The sequence below is a fragment of the Acinonyx jubatus genome, chromosome B3 (assembly GCF_027475565.1).
Source record: "Acinonyx jubatus isolate Ajub_Pintada_27869175 chromosome B3, VMU_Ajub_asm_v1.0, whole genome shotgun sequence".
Taxonomy (NCBI): Eukaryota; Metazoa; Chordata; class Mammalia; order Carnivora; family Felidae; genus Acinonyx; species Acinonyx jubatus.
Genome location: NC_069386.1, coordinates 108,354,832 through 108,374,269, shown reverse-complemented (window position 1 = coordinate 108,374,269; position 19,438 = coordinate 108,354,832). Strand labels below are relative to the sequence as shown.

The 19,438-nt window shown below is 41.5% G+C and overlaps 1 protein-coding gene across 1 annotated transcript in view; it reads left to right on the top strand.

Moving 5' to 3' along the window:
- Positions 1-19,438, top strand: part of ESR2 (estrogen receptor 2) — a 70,989-nt gene that overhangs the window by 38,051 nt on the left and 13,500 nt on the right. The window contains exons 5-7 of the mRNA XM_027065895.2: positions 2,070-2,369; positions 2,764-2,902; positions 10,699-10,832. Coding sequence (XP_026921696.2) covers positions 2,070-2,369; positions 2,764-2,902; positions 10,699-10,832 — 573 coding nt within the window. The remainder of the gene's footprint in view (positions 1-2,069; positions 2,370-2,763; positions 2,903-10,698; positions 10,833-19,438) is intronic.

The window sequence follows — 19,438 nt, the reverse complement described above, 5'->3', positions numbered from 1 at the left end:
TATAACAAGGCAAATATGGTATATAAGAAAAGTTGTCTATAGTTACTAAATAAACTTCATAGGTTACTGGGGGTGGGGGGAAGAACAAAAGAAATAAATAGGCAATATACAAGTAAAAGAAATATAAAATATGGCAAATGTATTAGTCAACCTTGCTAGCAATTTAAAAAAATACAAAGTGAAATGAGATTGGTTAGTCATTTGTCAGATTAGCAAAGATTAGAAATTATTTGTAATGTCCAATGGTGTTATGAGGAGATAGGAAGCCCCTTAAAGTATCATTTGGATTATACATTTTAAAATAGTTTTGGAGGGGGCATCTGAATGGTTCAGTTGGTTAAGTGTCCAACTATGACTCAGGTCATGATCTCGCAGTTTGTGGGTTCGAGCCCTGCGTCAGGCTCTGTACTGACAGCTCAGAGCCTGGAGCCTGCTTTGTATTCTGGGTCTCCCTCTCTCTCTGCCCCTCCCCCACTCGCACTCTGTTTCTCTCTCTCAAAAATAAATAAACGTTAAAAAAATTTTTTTTTAACGTTTATTTATTTTTGAGAGACAGAGAGAGACAAAGCAGGAGACGAGGAGGGGCAGAGAGAGAGGGAGACACAGAATCCAAAACAGGCTCTAGGCTCTGAGCTGTCAGCACAGAGCCTGATGTGGGGCTTGAACTCATGAAGCATGAGATCATGACCTGAGCCGAAGTCAGACGCTTAACCGACTGAGCTACCCAGGTGCCCCCCAAATAAATAAACATTTAAAAAATAAAACAATAAAATAGTTTTGGAGGGGGCCCCTGGCTGACTCAGTCTGTAGAGCATGTGACTCTTGATCTCAGGGTTGTGAGTTTAAGCCCCACGTAGAGATTATTTAAAAATAAAATCTTAGAATAGTTTTAGAGGGTAATCTATCAATAATCTTAAATGTGTATATGCCTTGGTTCAGCAACTTGACTTCTTTGAATTTATTTTAAGGGACTAATTGGATACAGGTACTCATTTTCATTGTAATATGAATACTAGCAAAGAAATTAGAACCAACCTAGATTTCCATCAAGGGACACTTCAGATAAATAATGCTATATTCATAAAACAGAATGCTATATAGGTTTTTAAATTGTAAAATGACGCCTTTCTAATAAAAAGAAAAAGGTTTAAATAGTATATGCACACTGTGATCTAAATTTTGTATATGAAATATGCAAAAGTAAATAGCATTAAAAGAAAACTGAAAGAATTTATGCCAAAATTTGTGCTTTTCTATATTTTTCAGGATTTAAAAAAATTTATTACTTGAAATATATTTATTTGTGTAAATATATAAAAATGCATGTGTATATGTGTAAGCACACACAAGTACATGTGACTATTTTCAGAATGTATTATAAAAGTGTATTATTTGATAACTGTTTGGAAACATCAGGGTTCATTCAGTTCCTAAGTTTTGCCTATCTTTTGTCTGAAGAAAACTCCTAATTCTGTGGTTTGAAAACTGAGGTTATGTCAGCACCCTTTTTTTTTTTTTAAGTTCTATTTATTTTGAGAGAGAGAGATGAGCGAGCACACGAATGAGCGAGGGAGGGGCAGAGAGAGACGACAGAGAGAGAGAGAGAGAGGGAGAGAGAGTCAGTTCCAAGCAGGCTTGGTGCTGTCAGTGTGGAGCCCAATGCAGGGCTCGATCCCACGAAACAGGAAATTATGACCAGAGCTAAAATCAAGTCAGACGCCGAACCCACTGAACCGTCTAGGCGCCCCGTCAACACTCTTTAAAAGAGAAATCGATTTCGTCTCCATAGGTAATCTTGAAATAGGAGACCTTACGTTCATTTGGGCTACTGTCCCTGAAACGTCCCGTTTTGCTCTTGCTAATATAGTCACAAATGTACCCATCTCTGGTACACGCCCCACAGGTTCCAGGAAGTAAGTCAGGCTTCTGTTCTAAGACACGCTGTGGGGACAGGCTCGGGTCTTAACCACGGTGTCACGGCCTCACTCTTGCCCCGGCGACTCGGGCGCCTCGAACGCCGGGTTGGCGAAGCCACGGGAAAGCACGGTGTGATCGTCTCTCTGGTTTAGGCTCCCGGAGGGAAAGGTGTGGCTACCGTGTCGTGCGAAGGCAGAAGAGCTCCGAGGAGCAGCTGCGCTGCGCCAGCAAAGCCAAGAAAGCCGGGGGCCACGTGACCCGCGTGAAGGAGCTGCTGCTGAGCGCCCTGAGCCCCGAGCAGCTGGTGCTCACGCTCCTGGAGGCGGAGCCGCCGCACGTGCTGGTGAGCCGCCCCAGCACCCCCTTCACCGAGGCCTCCATGATGATGTCCCTGACCAAGCTGGCCGACAAGGAGCTGGTGCACATGATCGGTTGGGCCAAGAAAATCCCAGGTAGGGCTTTCTGGATCTCAGCTCAGTGCAGAGGACTTTAAAAAATATATAACTAAAAACGATCTGTTCCAGCTTTCTGTTCTTCCCTGGCATCTGTGCGGGGCGTGGGGGGGGGGGGGGGGGAGCTGTGAGCCCAGGTAACTGTCCTTTATAATCTTCGATGACGCGTATTAAGTCTGTAGAAGGAGTCCAGGGCCAGACGTTGTGAGTTGCACACGTAGAGTTCAGAGTTTCCTTCCTTAGGTCAGCGTGTAGCCACAGCTTTAAGATGTTGGTTGTTTTCTCTGTGTTGTGGGTGTTTTTGTAGCTTGTGAAAACTTGCTCTTTTGTTTTCACAGACGCTGGGAGCCGAGGAGGAGGGTGGGTGTTTCTCACGGCCTCTTGCTTTCCCCAGGCTTTGTGGAGCTCAGCCTGTATGACCAAGTGCGCCTCCTGGAGAGCTGCTGGATGGAGGTGCTGATGGTGGGGCTCATGTGGCGCTCCATTGACCACCCCGGCAAGCTCATCTTTGCTCCAGACCTCATTCTGGACAGGTGAGAGAAAAATGCATCGCGTTTCTCCTCCCGACTTGTCTGAGTCCCGGGCGCTGCCTCACACCTCACACCTGAAAGGTCAGTCAAGAGGATGATAATGTCATGAGCTCCCTCACCAGGTCAAGAGCCCAAGAAGGAGAGCATGGGTACTAGGATTCAGTGTCCTGTGACTTATCCTTACCCGCAGTGGGGTGACATTTACAGGTCAAACTATAAGAGCCCGTATCTTGCAGAATATGTGGCTAGGAAGTGTGCAGGTCAACTTAGATTTTTCAGCATTAAAAATTCCATTTTCAGTTTATAATTTTAAGTTGCTCTGCTGTTCTTTCCACTTGTAGGGACCATGCCTATCTCTTCCTGGACAAGTGATAAAATTCTTACAGATCTGCAGTTTATTTTAATGTGCTTTGACTCTAACTGCATGCTCTATAGCATTTTTGACAGCAGTGGAAGGAATGGTTATTAAAACCAAACGAAAGGTAATGGAAATTGGGGAATGATAGCGCCAATGCCATCACTCGATTGCGCCTTGTTTTCTTTTAAAGATGGCGCAGAAAAGGAACCAATTTTTAATTGACTCAGATGAACTGTTCATGGAGGAAAAACCAGAATATACAACACTAAAAATGTTAGTAGGAAAAGTGGGACACTTTCTTGGAATACATTTGAGCACAGGTTGAAAATCTCTCCATGGAAATGGATTTCCACGTTCCTTATTTTGAGAAAGTTCTAATGTAGAATGTTCAGTCACATTTGCCTCGGTGCACAGTGTGGAAGGAGCCATTATATAAATGGAAAATGTCTGCCCCCAACTCTTGGAACTGCCTGTTTAGATCATCAGGAGACCCCCGTGCACATGTTACACAGATGAAAAGTGATACCCCTAAGTTGTTAGCACCCACTCTGCCTCTTGTTCTGCATGACACCGTTGACAAAGCACTGTTTTAGTGGAGAACAGAGCCTTTGGGAAGAGCAGGAGCAAGCCCTGGTGTTAAACCATAGAAGAAGGTAGGTTCTGGAAACCATAGAAGAAGGTAGGTTCTGGAAGCCGAGACCCTTCAGTAACAATCAAAACAGTCAACTTATTGGCTTGTATATATCAGTCCCCATCTTAAGCATTTGATGTGTTAACTCATTTTATCTTCACGGCCCTTTATGGGTAAGTGCTGTTATTATCCTTATCCTTCAGTTATGGAAATGAGGGGGGTCAGGTAATTGGCCTGCGGTGACAGGGTGACAGGGTCGTAAGTGGTAGAGCTGGATGTAGGGGCTGGCTGTCAAGTCCATGCTCTTAACTCTGACAGTAGTTACCTGTACAATGGGTCATGCCCCTCAGAGGGACAGAGAACTGAAAAGGAAAAGAGGAGGAGGCTGAGAGGCAAAGTGACTTTCTACTTGATTCTTTTATCTTGGAACAACTCCATTCTACTCTCTGCCCACTTCAGAAACCTCCTCCTCTTCCTGTCATGGAGGACACCATCTGGCAAGGCAGGCTGGAAAGCCAAGCCCCCTGCTGAGCCGTCACTATCGTTCATTTACTCATTATGTTCCTCTTGGCGTTCAGATGAAGCCACACACACATGCACACATACACACTTCTCCTAGAAGTTAGTGCTAGGAAGAAGTTTCACGCCTTGAATCAATACATTTGCAGACACCGGGATTGGGTTGTGGTTGCCTTTTGTCCTGATTTCTACATTGATGCCGCATTTAATGTTTATGTGCAGTGACTGTTTCGTTCCTGGTTTTTAGTATAACCACCTCTCCTCTTTGTGTGAGTTCTTTGATTCCTGTGGATGGAATTTACTGTAAACTGACACGAATCCTGGACAAATTTTAGGCCTACCTTTCGGTTAAGTAATAGAAGGAAAACAAGAAGTAATTTTTGTTACAAATGATTTTTAATAGATTCACATTACTTTTTATAAATATTTGAAAGTATTGTGTTGCCCAACACACACATCTAGTATATTTGAGTAGAGGAGAGGCGCCTTTGGAATCGTAAATGCGTTCACAGTGAGCAAGCATTTTTTGTTTGTTTGTTTTTGTAGTGCCTGTGGTGGTTATTTTTTGTTGCAACCTCTAATATTGTTAACACATAAACTTTGTGAGGTCTAGAATTTCAAGTCTAAGATAAGATAGTTCAATTCTTTTGTGCGTCTATTATTACAGATAAATATTGTTTTATGTGATGGGTATGTTTCTGGAGGAGTTGTCGCTTCAAATATGCTTGAAACGTTTTTTATTCAGAGTCAGAGGTGATGCGTCACAAAGAAGTTCTATTATGAGGTTTTTCTGCAACATGAATAAATAATTCGCACACCGCTTAAAAACCGCTCTCTTTTGGCAGACTGTCCTATCAGAGTGCCTTCACGTGGTGGTGTGACCATGAAAGCTGTGAATATAACTAAATTAGCCCCCTTGTGGAGACTGAGGCAACAATTCCTGTTTCCCTTTATTCTTGTTGAGGCTTCTGCAGTGAGAAAACTTAGACCTATTGAGGATGAGAGGAAGAGCTGGTTATCTCAGCTTATTTCTAACAAGGTAGTTCTCTTGGTAACTATAGAGTCACAAATTCATGTGAGGATCTACCACAGAATCTGAGCTTTTATTTGCTGGAAAAATCGTATCTGCTAAGACATGTCATGTCCTTGGCATCAACAGGAAACGGTCTAATGTTAAGTGTTATTTAAAAATCAGGGGCGCCTGGGTGGCTCAGTCGGTTAAGCATCTGACTTCAGCTCAGGTCATGATCTGACGGTTCGTGAGTTCGAGCCCCACGTCAGGCTCTGTGCTGACAGCTCAGAGCCTGGAACCTGCTTTGGATTCTGTGTCTCCCTCTCTCTGTCTGCCCCTCCTCTGCTTGCGCTCTGTCTCTCTCTCAAAAATAAATAAACATGAAAAAAATTTTTTTAAAAATCGGAGGGAGTTTGGATCTGGGCACGTCCCTCATTGTGGATGCGTATGGATTTCCGTGCACTCGTATCATTGTGCGTGTACTGAGTCTGCATTCACATTAGTTCTTTGTATGTCGACTTTCTTTAAGATACCCAAAGAATCTTCACTTTAAAAATTTCATCTCCCTTTGGTACGCACGTAATTTTCATTTCTGTTCAATATTTAAGTCTTCTCCATGTGTTAAGCTTTAAGCCCCCAACCTGTTGCCCTGACACAGAAGTAAACTATGGTCACCAGATACGAACGTGGGTACAAAATGGTGCACCCAAAGCCAGGTCCACTCATTCAACATTTTGTCCTTGGGATCAAATAGAATCTTTTTCTTTTATAAAGGAGTGGTTATCATACAATAAGACATTCCACATGTAGTTACTAATTTTACCTTTACTTAGCCCTAGTTTATGGACAAATGGTGTGCAAAAGTAAGTTTTTATGAGTGGGTTGGTTTGATAGATTGTTTCAGTATTTTAACATTCAAATCATATGTTCTTTCTCTCTCTCTCTTTTTTTTTTTTTGAGAGAGAAAAAGCGTGTAAGTGAGCAAGGGGTAAAGAGAGAGGGGGAGAGAGAGAGAAAATCCCACGAGGGGTAGAAGGAGGGGGGAGAGAGAGAGAGAGAGAGAGAGAAGCAGGGCTCCCTTGAATTGGGGCTTGTGTTCCCCCAAAGTGGGGTTTGTGCTTACCTGAAGCAGGGCTCAAGCTTATCTGATTCGGGACTCAAACTCACAAACTGAGATCATGACATGAGCTGAAGTCAGATGCTTAACTGATTGAGCCACCCTGTGTCCTGTTCTCTCTTTTTAATTCAAATCTTTTAATCCCATCCTAATTTCTTTTTTGTTTGTTTGTTTTTTAGATTTTTTTTAACATTTATTCATTTTTGAGAGATGGAGAAAAACAGAGCGTGTGCAGGGGAGGGGCAGAGAGAGAAGGAGACACAGAATCTGAAGCAGGCTCCGGGCTCTGAGCTGTCTGCACAGAGCCTGATGCAGGGGTTGATCCCACAAACCGTGAGATCATGACCTGAGCCGAAGTCAGATGCCCAGCAGACTGAGCCACCCAGGTGTCCCCCATCCTAATTCCTTACCCCCAGTTCAGTTCATTCCATAGTTATAAAATAAGAGTAATAGATCTCATTAACTTATTATTTAAAAGTCCTTCCTCTGTAAGACTCATTTTAAGGCAGAGCTTTAATAGGGTGTCATTTATGAGGTGTTGTCTCATATTTCCTGTATTTCTCATTTATTGTCTACAAAAATTATCTGGTTTCTCCAGCCTGTGAAGTGAATACAAATATTCTAACCGTGCCACCCCTTGAATGAAATGGCTGGCTGTCACATCTATTTAATAAAAGCAATCAAACCTGATTCTTTAAAATTCATTCAGAGATTCACTTTTTCCATGAGGTATACATGTTCTGATTACAGTGAGTTATAGCATTTCTCAGGGTTTAGGATGCTCTAGAATATAAACTCTCCCTCCATTTTTTAAAAAAGTGTATTTATTTATTTTGAGAGAGAGAAAAAGAGCATGAGTGGGAGAGGAGCAGAGAGAGAGGGAGAGAGAGAGAATCACAAGCAGGCTTCAAGCTGTCAGCATGGAGCCTGGATGTGGGACTCGATCCCACAAACCCTGAGATCATGACCCAAGCTGAAATGAAGAGTAAGATGCTTAACTGACTGAGCCACCTAAGTGCCCCTCCCTCCATTTTTGAAATATGAGTTTGTGTTTAAAATGGCAAGCATTTTGGGATGCCTGAGTGGTTCAGTCAGTTAAGCATCTTGGTTTCAACTCAGGTCAGGATCTCACAGTTCATGAATTTGAGCCCCGCATTGGGACTGCTTGGCATCCCCTCTCTCTCCCCTTCTCTGCCCCTCCCCTGCCCCTCCCCTGCTCGCTCGCTCTCTCTCTCGCTTTCTCACTCAAAATAAACTTTAAAAAAATGGCATGCATTTTAATGAGGAAATTATACTAGTTTCAATACTTAGGGATGTGTTTTTAGGTACACGTGGCAATCTCTGCACAAAATGGTTTTGATTTCAGATGAATCCTCTTATCATACTGGTTGGGGATTGGTGTGAGTATGCATGCCTCTACATGTGCATGACCCCACCTCTGACTGGGTCTCAAAGAGAAGAGCCAAACTGTTAATCAATGAAGGACTTGGGGGGCTTTTTGTTTTTGTCCCCAGAGATATTTTGTTTTGTTTATTTAGTTTGTTAGTTTCATTTTATTTTATTTTTTAATGTTTATGCATTTTTTGAGACAGAGAGAGTGCAAGTGGGGGAGGGGCAGAGAGCGAGGGAGACCCAGGATCCAAAGCAGGATCCAGGCTCTGAGCTGTCAGTACAGAGCCCGACATGGGGCTTGAACCCACGGACTGCGATATCATGACCTGAGCCACAGCTGGTCACTTAATCGAATGAGCCACCCAGGTGCCCCTATTTATTTAGTTTTGTAAAGATTAAAAAAAATTTTTTTTTTATTTTTGATAGACAGAGACAGAGCACAGTGGGGAGGGGCAGAGAGAGAAGGAGACACAGAATCTGAAGCAGGCTCCAGGCTCCAGGCTCTGAGCTGTCAGCACAGAGCCCGATGCAGGGCTCGAACTCACAAACCTCGAGATCATGACCTGAGCCGAAGTCGGACCCTTAACTGACTGAGCCACCTAGGTGCCCCTGCAAAGATTTTTTTTAAAGTAATATCTACACCCAACGTGGGGCATGAACTTACAACCCTGATATCAAGAGTCAAGTGCTCTGGGGCGCCTGGGTGGCTTAGTCCGTGAGTCATCTTGATTTTGGCTCGGGTCATGATCTCGAGATTTGTTGAGTTTGAACCCCTTGTTGGGCTCTGCGCTGATAGTGCAGAGCCTGCTTGGGATTCTTTCTCTTTCCTTCTCATCCTCTGCCCCTCTCCCATCAAAATAAATAAACTTAAAAAAAAAAAAAGTCACATGCTCAGGGCACCTGGGGGGCCCAGTCGGTTAAGTGTCCAACTCGTGATACCAGCTCAGGTTATGATCTCAAGGTTACGAGATTGAGCCCCGCTTTGGGCTCCGTGCTGAAGGGGAGCCTGCTTGGGATTCTCTTTTTCCCTTTCTCTCTGCCTCTCTCCCACTCATGCATGTGCACTCTCCTTGTTAAAAATAAAGAAATGATCATTAAAATAGTCATTACAAATGTGTAACATGCTGTAAAGACTGAGCCAGCCAGGTGCCCCTGACCCCCCAAGACATTTTAGAACCAGTTTTATTCAGCATCAGCTCACCTCAAGCCCAACAATTACGATTTCCAATAATTGTCCCCAAGCATAGTGATTTGATTATGTGGCATGAGGGGCCTTCAGGGAATAGGTATTTCACTACGTGCAAAGCATGCATTGTCCTTACTGGACACTTACAGCTGGCTGCCTGGGAAAGCCCAGAGCAGGGGAGGTGGGAGGAGGGGAGATTTGGGGGTTTCCTACCGATTTGGGCACCCTTTGCCCAGGGCTGATTCTCCAATGTGGCCTTTCCCTATGAGTGACTTCTAGGAGGCGCTGGCGTTTTATCACTTAACCTGTGCATGTTCGGAAAGCCTCAGGTGGTTGCAGAAGTTACCATATTTGTTTGCAACTTGCAGTTGGCTTGCTTGTAGCTTTGTGCAGGTGAGTCTGCGAGGGTTTGGATGCTGTGGAATGCAGGATCCTGGCCAGAGGCTGTCCTCTCACAGAACCCAGTGGGAAAGACTCACCACCATCGGTGCTCCATTTCGATTCCGCAGAGGCCCTTTCTCCAGCCATCGCCATCACTGGAAACGTCCTGGCTTGGGGTTGGAGGGAGGAGGAGAGGGAACAGTCAGTTCTCTGAAGATCTCGGGTTCCCTTCAGGGGCTGCGTGGGAGACTAAGGATGAAACCCGCAGACACCCACCTCTGCCAGGCTCCCCTTCATCATGCTCTGCAGGTGTTAAGAAGCAAATGAAGTTTCATGGGAAAATCATCTAACTGCTTGTCAAGGGCTTCCAATGACTATGGCTGATGATAATAGAAGATTTTGGGGGGAGCAGTGAGGCAGAATAATGTGTGTCTGGCTGGAGTGAACTGAAGCTGGTATTTTCCAGATACAGTTCAAGTAACTTCCTTCAAAAGTATGCATATAAAAATTCATTTCTATGAATGTTCAAAAGAATTTTGATTATATGGTTTGAAGTTTGTCTAAAACCTTTGCTTAAAAATAATCTTTGGCAAGTCAAAAATGTGCATATTTCCATTTCTGCCTTCCTTTCCTGATTCTAATCTGTCTTCTCGCATTGTGATTTCTTTGGCTTTTTTTCAAGTTACGTTAAATGTCTCTTAGTTGCCCCACCAGTTTCTTACATGACCTCCAGGAAGTGAGTTAAGCCCTCCCGTGTGAAGGATTGTTTCAGTATCATTCAGTCTTCCTCATTAGCCCTTCAAAGTCTTCTGATGGGATCACGGAAGGTCTCATTTTAGCAACGTGTGTCGTAACTAGGGCTGGTTGGCCGAAATGGTCTAGGAAGGAAAATGATCAACAGAAACGGCAATCTGTTAAGGAAACATTTGGTGCATAGGTAGAAGGAAAATGTATTTCTAATGCACACTTTTGTCTCAGTAGCATTCATTCAAATGTTTGCGGTTGGAATTTATAGAAGTTCCCTATCCTCTCTATGTGAAGATTATTCTAGTAATTTTATATCACTGGATGTGCTTTCATTACCGGTTTGTCAGAGTTAAAGGGTGTTCAAGATGAAATTTGAGGTTAACAAGAAAATACTCATTGCTTTTGCTGGTTGCCTAGTGCTGCATGTTTCTTAAATTTCCAAACAAACTTTTGTAGGGATGAAGGGAAATGTGTAGAAGGAATTCTGGAAATCTTCGACATGCTCTTGGCAACGACTTCAAGGTTCCGTGAGTTAAAACTCCAACACAAAGAGTATCTCTGTGTCAAGGCCATGGTCCTCCTCAACTCCAGTAAGTAGCCACACAGCTGGGCTGTGTTTTATGGGGGAAAGATGCTGTTTCTAGAACTAGCTTGGTGGGAAGAACAGTATCAAACTTCTTATTTTACTTAAAAAGGGAAAAATGGCTTCCTTTCTGACTTCTGTGTTTCATTTTCTAGGGATTGAAACCGTAGTTAACTTTTGGTAACTTGAATATGAATTATTCACTGGCTGAATTACTGGCAGTAATTTAAAAAGTGGCTCAAGCTGGAAAAGAAAAAAAAAGAACTTTAAAATACTTACTTTACAGCTTTGTTCATTGTTTATACAGGCATTTTACATGGTTGACCCGCATTTGTATTTACTCTTTTGCTTTTACAGATTCATTCATTCATTGATTTCATTTATTCATTTGGTAGAGACATTGAAGATGTAGTCCTGCCTTCCAACAGCTCACAGTCTAGGGAGGGAGAGAGAGAAAACAAATCATGAAAAGCAGCGATCGGTGGTCTAATAGAGTAGGTACAGAGTGCTGTGGGAAACCAGGAGAGACACAGGAGTGGCTGCAGAAGGAAACACGGTTTGAGTGCGTCTTCAGGGACGGGCATACATTGGCGGGACAAGGGAAGCACTAGGAGAAATGAAAGGAGGGCCGGGAGCTGCAGGCTGTGAGAGGAGCAGAGGGAGGTGCGTATGGTTGTGCAGGGTGGTACCGGAGATTACACTGCACGCCTTGGCCGAGAACTGCCCCTGGGGTGCTGAGCAGCCCTAGAAGAGGTCCAGGCAGGGCAGTATCACGGACAGAGAAGCGTTCCGTAGAGATCACTGTGGCTTCCACGTGGAGGACTGGCTGGAGAGGGAGAGACAGAGGCCGGGGCCTACACAGAGTCATCAGGGACGCTGAGAGCCTGAACGGACTTGCTGTGGAGGAGCCAGGGAGGAAGGGCCTGACTTGAAGGAAACATCGGGGTTCGAAGTGAGAAATGAGAGAGGCACTGAAGGTACATGGGTGTGGTAGTGTTGCTGCTCTTTTCTTATTATATAAGTAAAACCTGGTTCTTGTAAACATTCAAACAAAAGAAAAACATACAAGGAAGAAAAAAATCACCAGGAATCTCCCCCCGCCCCTGGGCAAGATAACCACCATAAGTTTGGAGACCAATCTTTAACAGCTCTCTGTAGATAGATAGATAGATAGATAGATAGATAGACAGACAGACAGCTCTCGATAGATGTAGGTAGGTACATAGGTAGAGATGGGTAGATAGGTAGATAGGTAGATAGATATACACACACACACATACGTACACAGAGAGGGAGATACCCATGCACACACAGGCTTATATGTATAATTTTACATAAACAGCAGAGCATCTTATGTTAAAAATTATAAAGACTTTGAAAGAGGCCTACTTTCATCTAATTATTGGGTTGACCCTTCCAGCCCAACACCAACTAGCTAGTCTTAACAACCAGAGGATAGATTTTATACCTTCTTCTATGCTCTAATAATCTTTTAAAATAATACGTCCCCTCCAATATCCACATAGATAAGCTTTTTCCCCCTATTTAATCAAAGTTAGGGGGAGCCTGGGTGGCTCAGCTGGTTGAGTGCCCAACTTTTGGTTTCAGCTTGGGTCATGATCCCAGAGTCGTGGGATCGAGCCCCACATGGGGCCCTGTGCTGAGTATGGAGCCTGCTTGGGATTCTCTCTCTTTCTCCCTCTGCCCCTGCCCCTCTCCCCGGCTCACACTATCTCTCTCTCTCTCTCTCTCTCTCTCACAAATTAAAAACAAAAACAAAAAACCTCACTTTAAAAAATTAGCATAATTTTAAAAGTTGGGATACCTATATATACAAATACTTCTCTGTGTCTTGTGTTTTTACTTTCCAAAATGCTGTGAAATACCTCCAGGTCAGCTAGGAGAGGTCTAACTCATTCTTTGAGTGAGGACATTGTCTGAATTGTTCAACCATTTGTTTGATGGGCCTTTACTTAATTACAGCTTTTTTTTTTTTTTTTTTTTTTTTGCCATTATAAACATTGCTGCAGTAAATACAGTTGTGCTATTTTGTACACATTTCTAAGTTTTTATGTAGTGTTGACACTGTTTAGTTTACCACCTACCTGGTGTTTGGCCCAGCTCCTGTCCCTGGTATTGCTTGCTTTGCTTAGCTATTTACTCTCGTTGGCTTATTTCTTTCTGAAATAATATGGGTATGCAAGTTTTTGTTGTTGTTGTTTTGTATATGCAAGTTTTAATCCTCCAACTGATGACTTACGGATAACTTCATTTGGGCATCATATGGGGCTTTGCTACCTAGATTTTATCCAATCTTACAACTTCATGCTGGAAACAATGGGAATCTCTGGGATCGTTTGATGCCACTTTATTTTAAATCATCCAAAGCAGCAGTTCCTGAAGCCAAAACTCAGTGCAGACCCTGTGGCCACCTTCTGGGCACCTGCCCACTCCTTCTGTAACCTACACTTTCCTGCGTGTCTAACACCCCCACGTACTGTTAGCCACTGGCACTAGATCTGATGAGAGGGAAAGGGAGACATACAGAGCAGTGCTTCTTGAGCCTTGGCATGGAGCATGGAGATAGAGGGCTGGATCTGGGCAGGGAGAGTCAGTCCTGAGGGAGGGGAAGGGGGCAAATGAAGAAGGAGATCTAGAGACCCCGAAGACAACCTTTATGTACTTCCCAGTTGGGTTTCAATCTGGCCCTACCTGCCTAGCAGGGCATTTCCCCTACACCCAGTGCACTCTCCACCCCAGTTCCAGAAAACAGTTTGTGAATAGAAATGGTCAACTGTTGGACGAATGAAAATTGTAGAGAAAGCCAAAGAAGACTCCTAAATGCTCTGGCGCTTCTGGCACCTTCTTGACATTTGTACCATTCACCTTTTACAACATAGTACGAGGCTTACATCAGCGATTAAGGTGATGTGTGTATAGAGTACGTCCCACTGAGATATTTGAAATTCATCGTGGAAGAAAATGGACTTTTCCTGATCTCTTTGAATCCACCTGCAGACCTTACCTCACACATGTGCTGCGATTTCTGTCTTTGTTGCTTGAAAAGTTCATTCCCATCTTGGCACAGGAGGATCATCAAGTGCTAGATTATGGGGCTTCTCTTACTTTTGGAAATAATTTAGAACTCATTTCTGTGAAGCAAAGTGCTCCTTGCAAAGCCATGTGCTTCTTGTTACACCACTTTGCAGTAGAAAGCCTTCTGTTTGGCAAGGCTTCTTACTGTCAGTTTAGCCTCCGAGACATCATATTGTGTTGTTGTGAAAGCTAGAAGTATCATCTGTGCAAATGGGAAAGACCAAGGCTACAGCGTCCCTCCTGCAGCATCTGACAGAACTGCCATCATAAAATTACAGAAGGTGAGTCAGGCATGTGATGTAATTACCATTTGTGGTGGTAAATTGAGTAGAATTTGTTTTACACTCAATTCTATATTTAGGAAATCTTCTTTTAACAAAGTTCCTTTCTCACTTGGTAGTCAAAACAGTTGTCAGATGCATTTAGGAAAACGGGATTCTGTTTCTCCTGGGAAATTTCCATTGTCAGGAGAGAGGGGTCTTTTGTGTGCTAGATTTTAAGCATTTGAAGGTATAGGCTTTTGCTGTTGTTGTTTTGGATTATTTGTAGCGTTACATTAAAAATAGGGACAGAATCTACTTTCCCACCTTAAATTTAAAAAAAGAAAAAGAAAAACTGGAGAATATACAAAATAGACCTTGGACATTGGACAACAGACCACACAGGACAGTGATCCCCAAGAGAAGGGACACAAATGAAATGAACTCTTGGATCACCCAGTTTACTGTCTAGAGCCAACTACCAGGTTCCATAGGGAGAGGTAACCCAAATAGACACCAGTGGTCTCCCTGCACAGGGAGGACAGAGTCATGAATTTGAGGAGGTCAAGGCAGCTGGGATTTGCAGGGGAGGAGACTACTGGAGAGAAAGAGCTGGGTGCATAGGCTTTGGAGATCTGTAGCGGGTGCCCTTCAAGTTTTCGTCTGAGCATTAATCTCATGCTTATGAGGATACTAACCAAGGACAGGGAAAAAGCCATCAGAAAGGAGCAGACAGAAAATCCCTAGCATTTACACAGGGGCTGGAATAGTTCATGTGCTCACCACCCAGCAGGAAAACACTGTAATATACTGGACATTGGGTGTAGTATCCAAAAAGGTATTGCATCGGTAGTGAGGTGAACTTAGCCCTAGACTTAAAGGCTGCTCTAATCCTACCAAACAAAACTTAAAAGCACGCCTGAAGGATGAAATTTATTGTCAAGTAATGTAACTGCATCACAGAACAAAGTTCAAGAATATTTAAAAGAATCCAAGAATATCCAATACCCAACGAGGTAAAGTTCACAATGTCTTATAACCAGTCAAAAGTTAGCAAGCATGCAAAGAAGCAGAAAACATGACCTATAATAAGGAGAAAAACCAATAAACTGGAAAAGATCCCAAAATGATACAGATGATAGAATTCGTAGGCAAGAACATTAAAACAATAGTTTAGTAACAATAATTACTATAACTATTTTCCAAATGTCTAAGAGGTAGAGGAAAGCATGAGCAGATTTAGAGGAGACATGAAAAATATGAAATACACACAAATTGAATTTCTAAATGTGAAATTTATAGCTATATGGGATTTATATCTGTGTTGGGAAGTGGAAGAGGGACAGTAAAATATCCTGCAGACTGAGAAAGCACTTTGAGACCAAACAAACAATGCAGACCACTCCACACTGTTTATATGGTTTTATTTAAAGATTAAACAAGTTTCTTTCACAATGGTAAATGGGTATATTTGTCAAGAAGACATAAAAATGCTAAACATTTATGCATTAAAAAGAGGATGTCAAAATATCTGAGCAAAATCTGATAGAACTGCAGGGAGAAATGGACAAATCTCTTGTTATAGTTGGAAATTTTAATGTCCCTCTGTTAGTTCTATCAATACAGAACAAGTAGACAGAAAATCAGTAAATATAGAGACTTGAACAATATCGTTAACCAGCTTGACCTATTTGACATGTATAGAACCCTCTACCCAACAACAGTAGAAAATATGTTCTTTTCAAGTATTCATGAAATATTTACCAGGATAGACCATATTCTGAGTTATAATACAAGTCTCAATATGTTAAAAAGGATTTAAGTCATACAAAGGATTTTCTTTGATAGAGTGAAACTAAATTAGAAACCACTAATAAAAAGGTCTTGGAAAATTTCCAAACATTTGGAAACCAGATAACATACATCTAAATAACCCATGGATCACAGGCAAAAGTCACAAGCAATACTAGAAAATATTAGGAACTAACTTACAATGAAAATACATTGTAGCAGAATTTGTGGGTTGCAGCTAAAGCCATAGTTTGAGGGAGATTTATAGCACTCAAGACCCATAGTAAAATAAAAGCAAGGTCTCAGATTAATGACCTTAGCTTCCAACCTTAAGCAACTAGGAAAAGCAAAGCAAATGAAACTCCAAGTAAGCCAAAGAAAACAAATGATAAGGATTAGAGTGGAAATCAATGGGACAGAAAAAAGGAAAGCAATCGATATCAAGGAAACCAAAAGCTGATTTTTTTGAGAACAATAAAATTGTTAAGCCTCTAGGCAGACTGATTAGAATAAAGGAAAGAAGGCACAAATTACCAATATCAGGAGCGAGAGAGGTGACATTACTGGTGACATTATTATTCTGCAGATATTAAAAAGAATAATGAGGTCATATTATGAACAACTTTATGCCAATACATTTGAATACTTAGATGAAATGGAAAAATTCCTTAAAAGACAGAAATTACTCAAGAAGAAATTTTAAAATGCTGAGTAGCCATATATTTATTAAGGAAGTTGAATTTGTAGTTAAAAACTTTCCCATAATGAAAAGTCCAGGCCCAGATGGCTTTTCTGGGAGAATGCTACCAAACATTTAAGGAATTAATAATCCCAAATTTGTACACACTTTGTTTTTTACTTTTTTAATGTTTAATTTTTTTTAAAATTCCAGTATAGTTAACATACAATATTCTGTTAGTTTCAGGTGTACAATATACTGACAGCAATTCTGTACATTACTCAGTGTTCATCACTGAGCACTGAGTGAACAAGTGAACTGATGACAAGTGAACTCCTTAGTCCCCATCACCTATTCCTCCACTTGCCTCCCCCATGGTAACCATCAGTTTTCTATATTTAAGAGTTGTTTCTTAGTTTCTCTCTCTTTTTCCTTTGTTCATTTGTTTTGTTTCTTAAATTCCATATATAAGTGAAACATACGCTATTCATCTTTCCTGACTGACTTATTTCACTTAGCATTATATTCTCTAGCTCCATTTATGTTATTGCACATGGCAAGATTTCATTTTTTATGGCTGAGTAATATTCCTGTGTGTGTGTGTGTGCGCGTGTGCACGCGTGTGCACGCGTGCATGCGTGCGTGCTTGCGCTTTATCCATTCATCTTTTGATGGACACATGGGCTTCTTCCATAATTTAGCTATTGTAAATACTGCAATAAACATAGGGGTGCATGTATCCCTTTGAATTAGTATTGTTGTATTCTTTGGGTAAATATTCAGTAGTGCAATTACTGGATCATGGGGTGGTTCTGTTTTTAACTTTTTCAGGAACCTCCCTATTGTTTTCTACAGTGGCTGCAACAGTTTACATTCTCACCAACAATGCCTAAGGGTTCCTTTTTCTTTACATCCTTGCCAGCACCTCTTGTTTCTTGTGTTGTTGATTTTAGCCATTCTGGCAGATGTGAGGTAGTATCTCATTGTAGTTTTGATTTGCATTTGCCTGCTGATAAGTGATGATGAGCATCTTTTCACAGTGTCTGTTGGCCATCTATATGTCTTCTTTGGAAAAAATTCTGCTCATGTCTTCTGCCCATTTTTAAATTGGATTGTTTGGTTTTTGCTGTTGAGTTGTATAAGTTCTTTATAGATTTTGGATATTAACCCTTTGCTGGGTATGTTGTTTGCAAATATCTTCTCTCATTCAATAGGTTGCCTTTTTAGTTTTGTTGATTATTTCCTTTGCTGTCAGAGGTTTTTATTTTGGTGTAGTCCCAATAGTTTACTTTTACTTTTGTTTCCATTGCTTCAGGAGACCTATCTAGAAGGATGTTGCTACAGCCAATGTTAGAAAAATTACTGCCTGTGCTCTCTTCTAGGATTTTTATGGTTTCGTGTCTCACATTTAGGCCTTTAATCCATTTTGAGTTTATTTTTGTGTATGGTATAAGAAAATGGTCCAGTTTCATTCTTTTCCATGTAGTTGTCCAGTTTTCCCAACACTATTTATTGAAGAGAGTATCTTTTTCCCATTGTACATTCATTCCTCCTTTGTCAAAGATTAATTGACCATTTAACTGTGGCTTTATTTCTGGGTTTTCTATTCTGTTCCATTGATCTATGTGTCTGTTTTTGTGCCAGTACCATACTGTTTTTGATTATTACAAATTTGTAATATAATGTAAAGTCTGGGATTGTGATACCTCTAGTTTTGTTCTTCTTTTTCTTTTTTTTTAATTTAAAAAAATTTTAATGTTTATTCACTTTTGAGAGACAGAGCATGAGCAGGGGAGGGGCAGTGAGAGAGAGAGAGAGAGAGAGAGAGAGAGGGAGAGAGGGAGACACAGAATCTAAAGCAGGCTCTAGGCTCTGAGTTGTCAGCACAGAGCCTGATGCGGGGCTCGAACCCACAAACTGCGAGATCATGACCCAAGCTGAAGTCGGACACTCAACCGACTGAGCCACCCAGGCGCCCCATGTTCTTCTTTTTCAAGATTGCTTTGGCAGGGCACCTGGGTGGCTCTGTTGGTAAGATCCGACTTTGGCTTAGGTTGGAAAGATAACATGCTAATTGATGTAGACAATCCCAAGGGGTCTACAAAAAAAATGGGTTTATTAAGGTTGTAGGATAAAAGGATAATATATATAAATCAATTGTATTTCTACATAGTAGCAATTAACAAATGATAATTGAAAATAAAATCAATATTATTTATATAGCATTACAAATTATTAAACTTAGGGATAAATTTGACAGAAGGTTTGAGACTGAAAACTCAAAACATTTCTGAGAGAAATTAAATAAATTGTAAATAAATGGAGAGATATGTTAATGGCCTAGCAGATTCAATATTGTTAAGATGTCAGTGCTCCCCTCAAAATCATCTATAGATTCAATTTGGTCCCAATAAAAATCTCAGCAGGCTTTTTTTGGTAGAAATTGACAAACAGATTCTTAAATTCGTAGGGAAATGTAATGAACCTAGAACAGACAAAAGAACTTTGAAAAAGAACTAAGTTGGAAGACTCATACTACTGGACTTCGAGATTTATTCTAAAGCCACAGGAATGAAAACAACATGTATTGACATCAAAATAGATCACTGAAACAGAATAGAGTCCAGAAATAGACCTATACAACAAGCAATTTTTAACAAAGGTGTCAAGGTAAATAGGGAAAGAATGATCTTCCCACTAGATGGTGCTTGAACTAAAATAGGCAAATTTTGAATGGATACCTCATCAAAGAAGATATGCTGCTGGCAAATAATTACATGCAGTGGT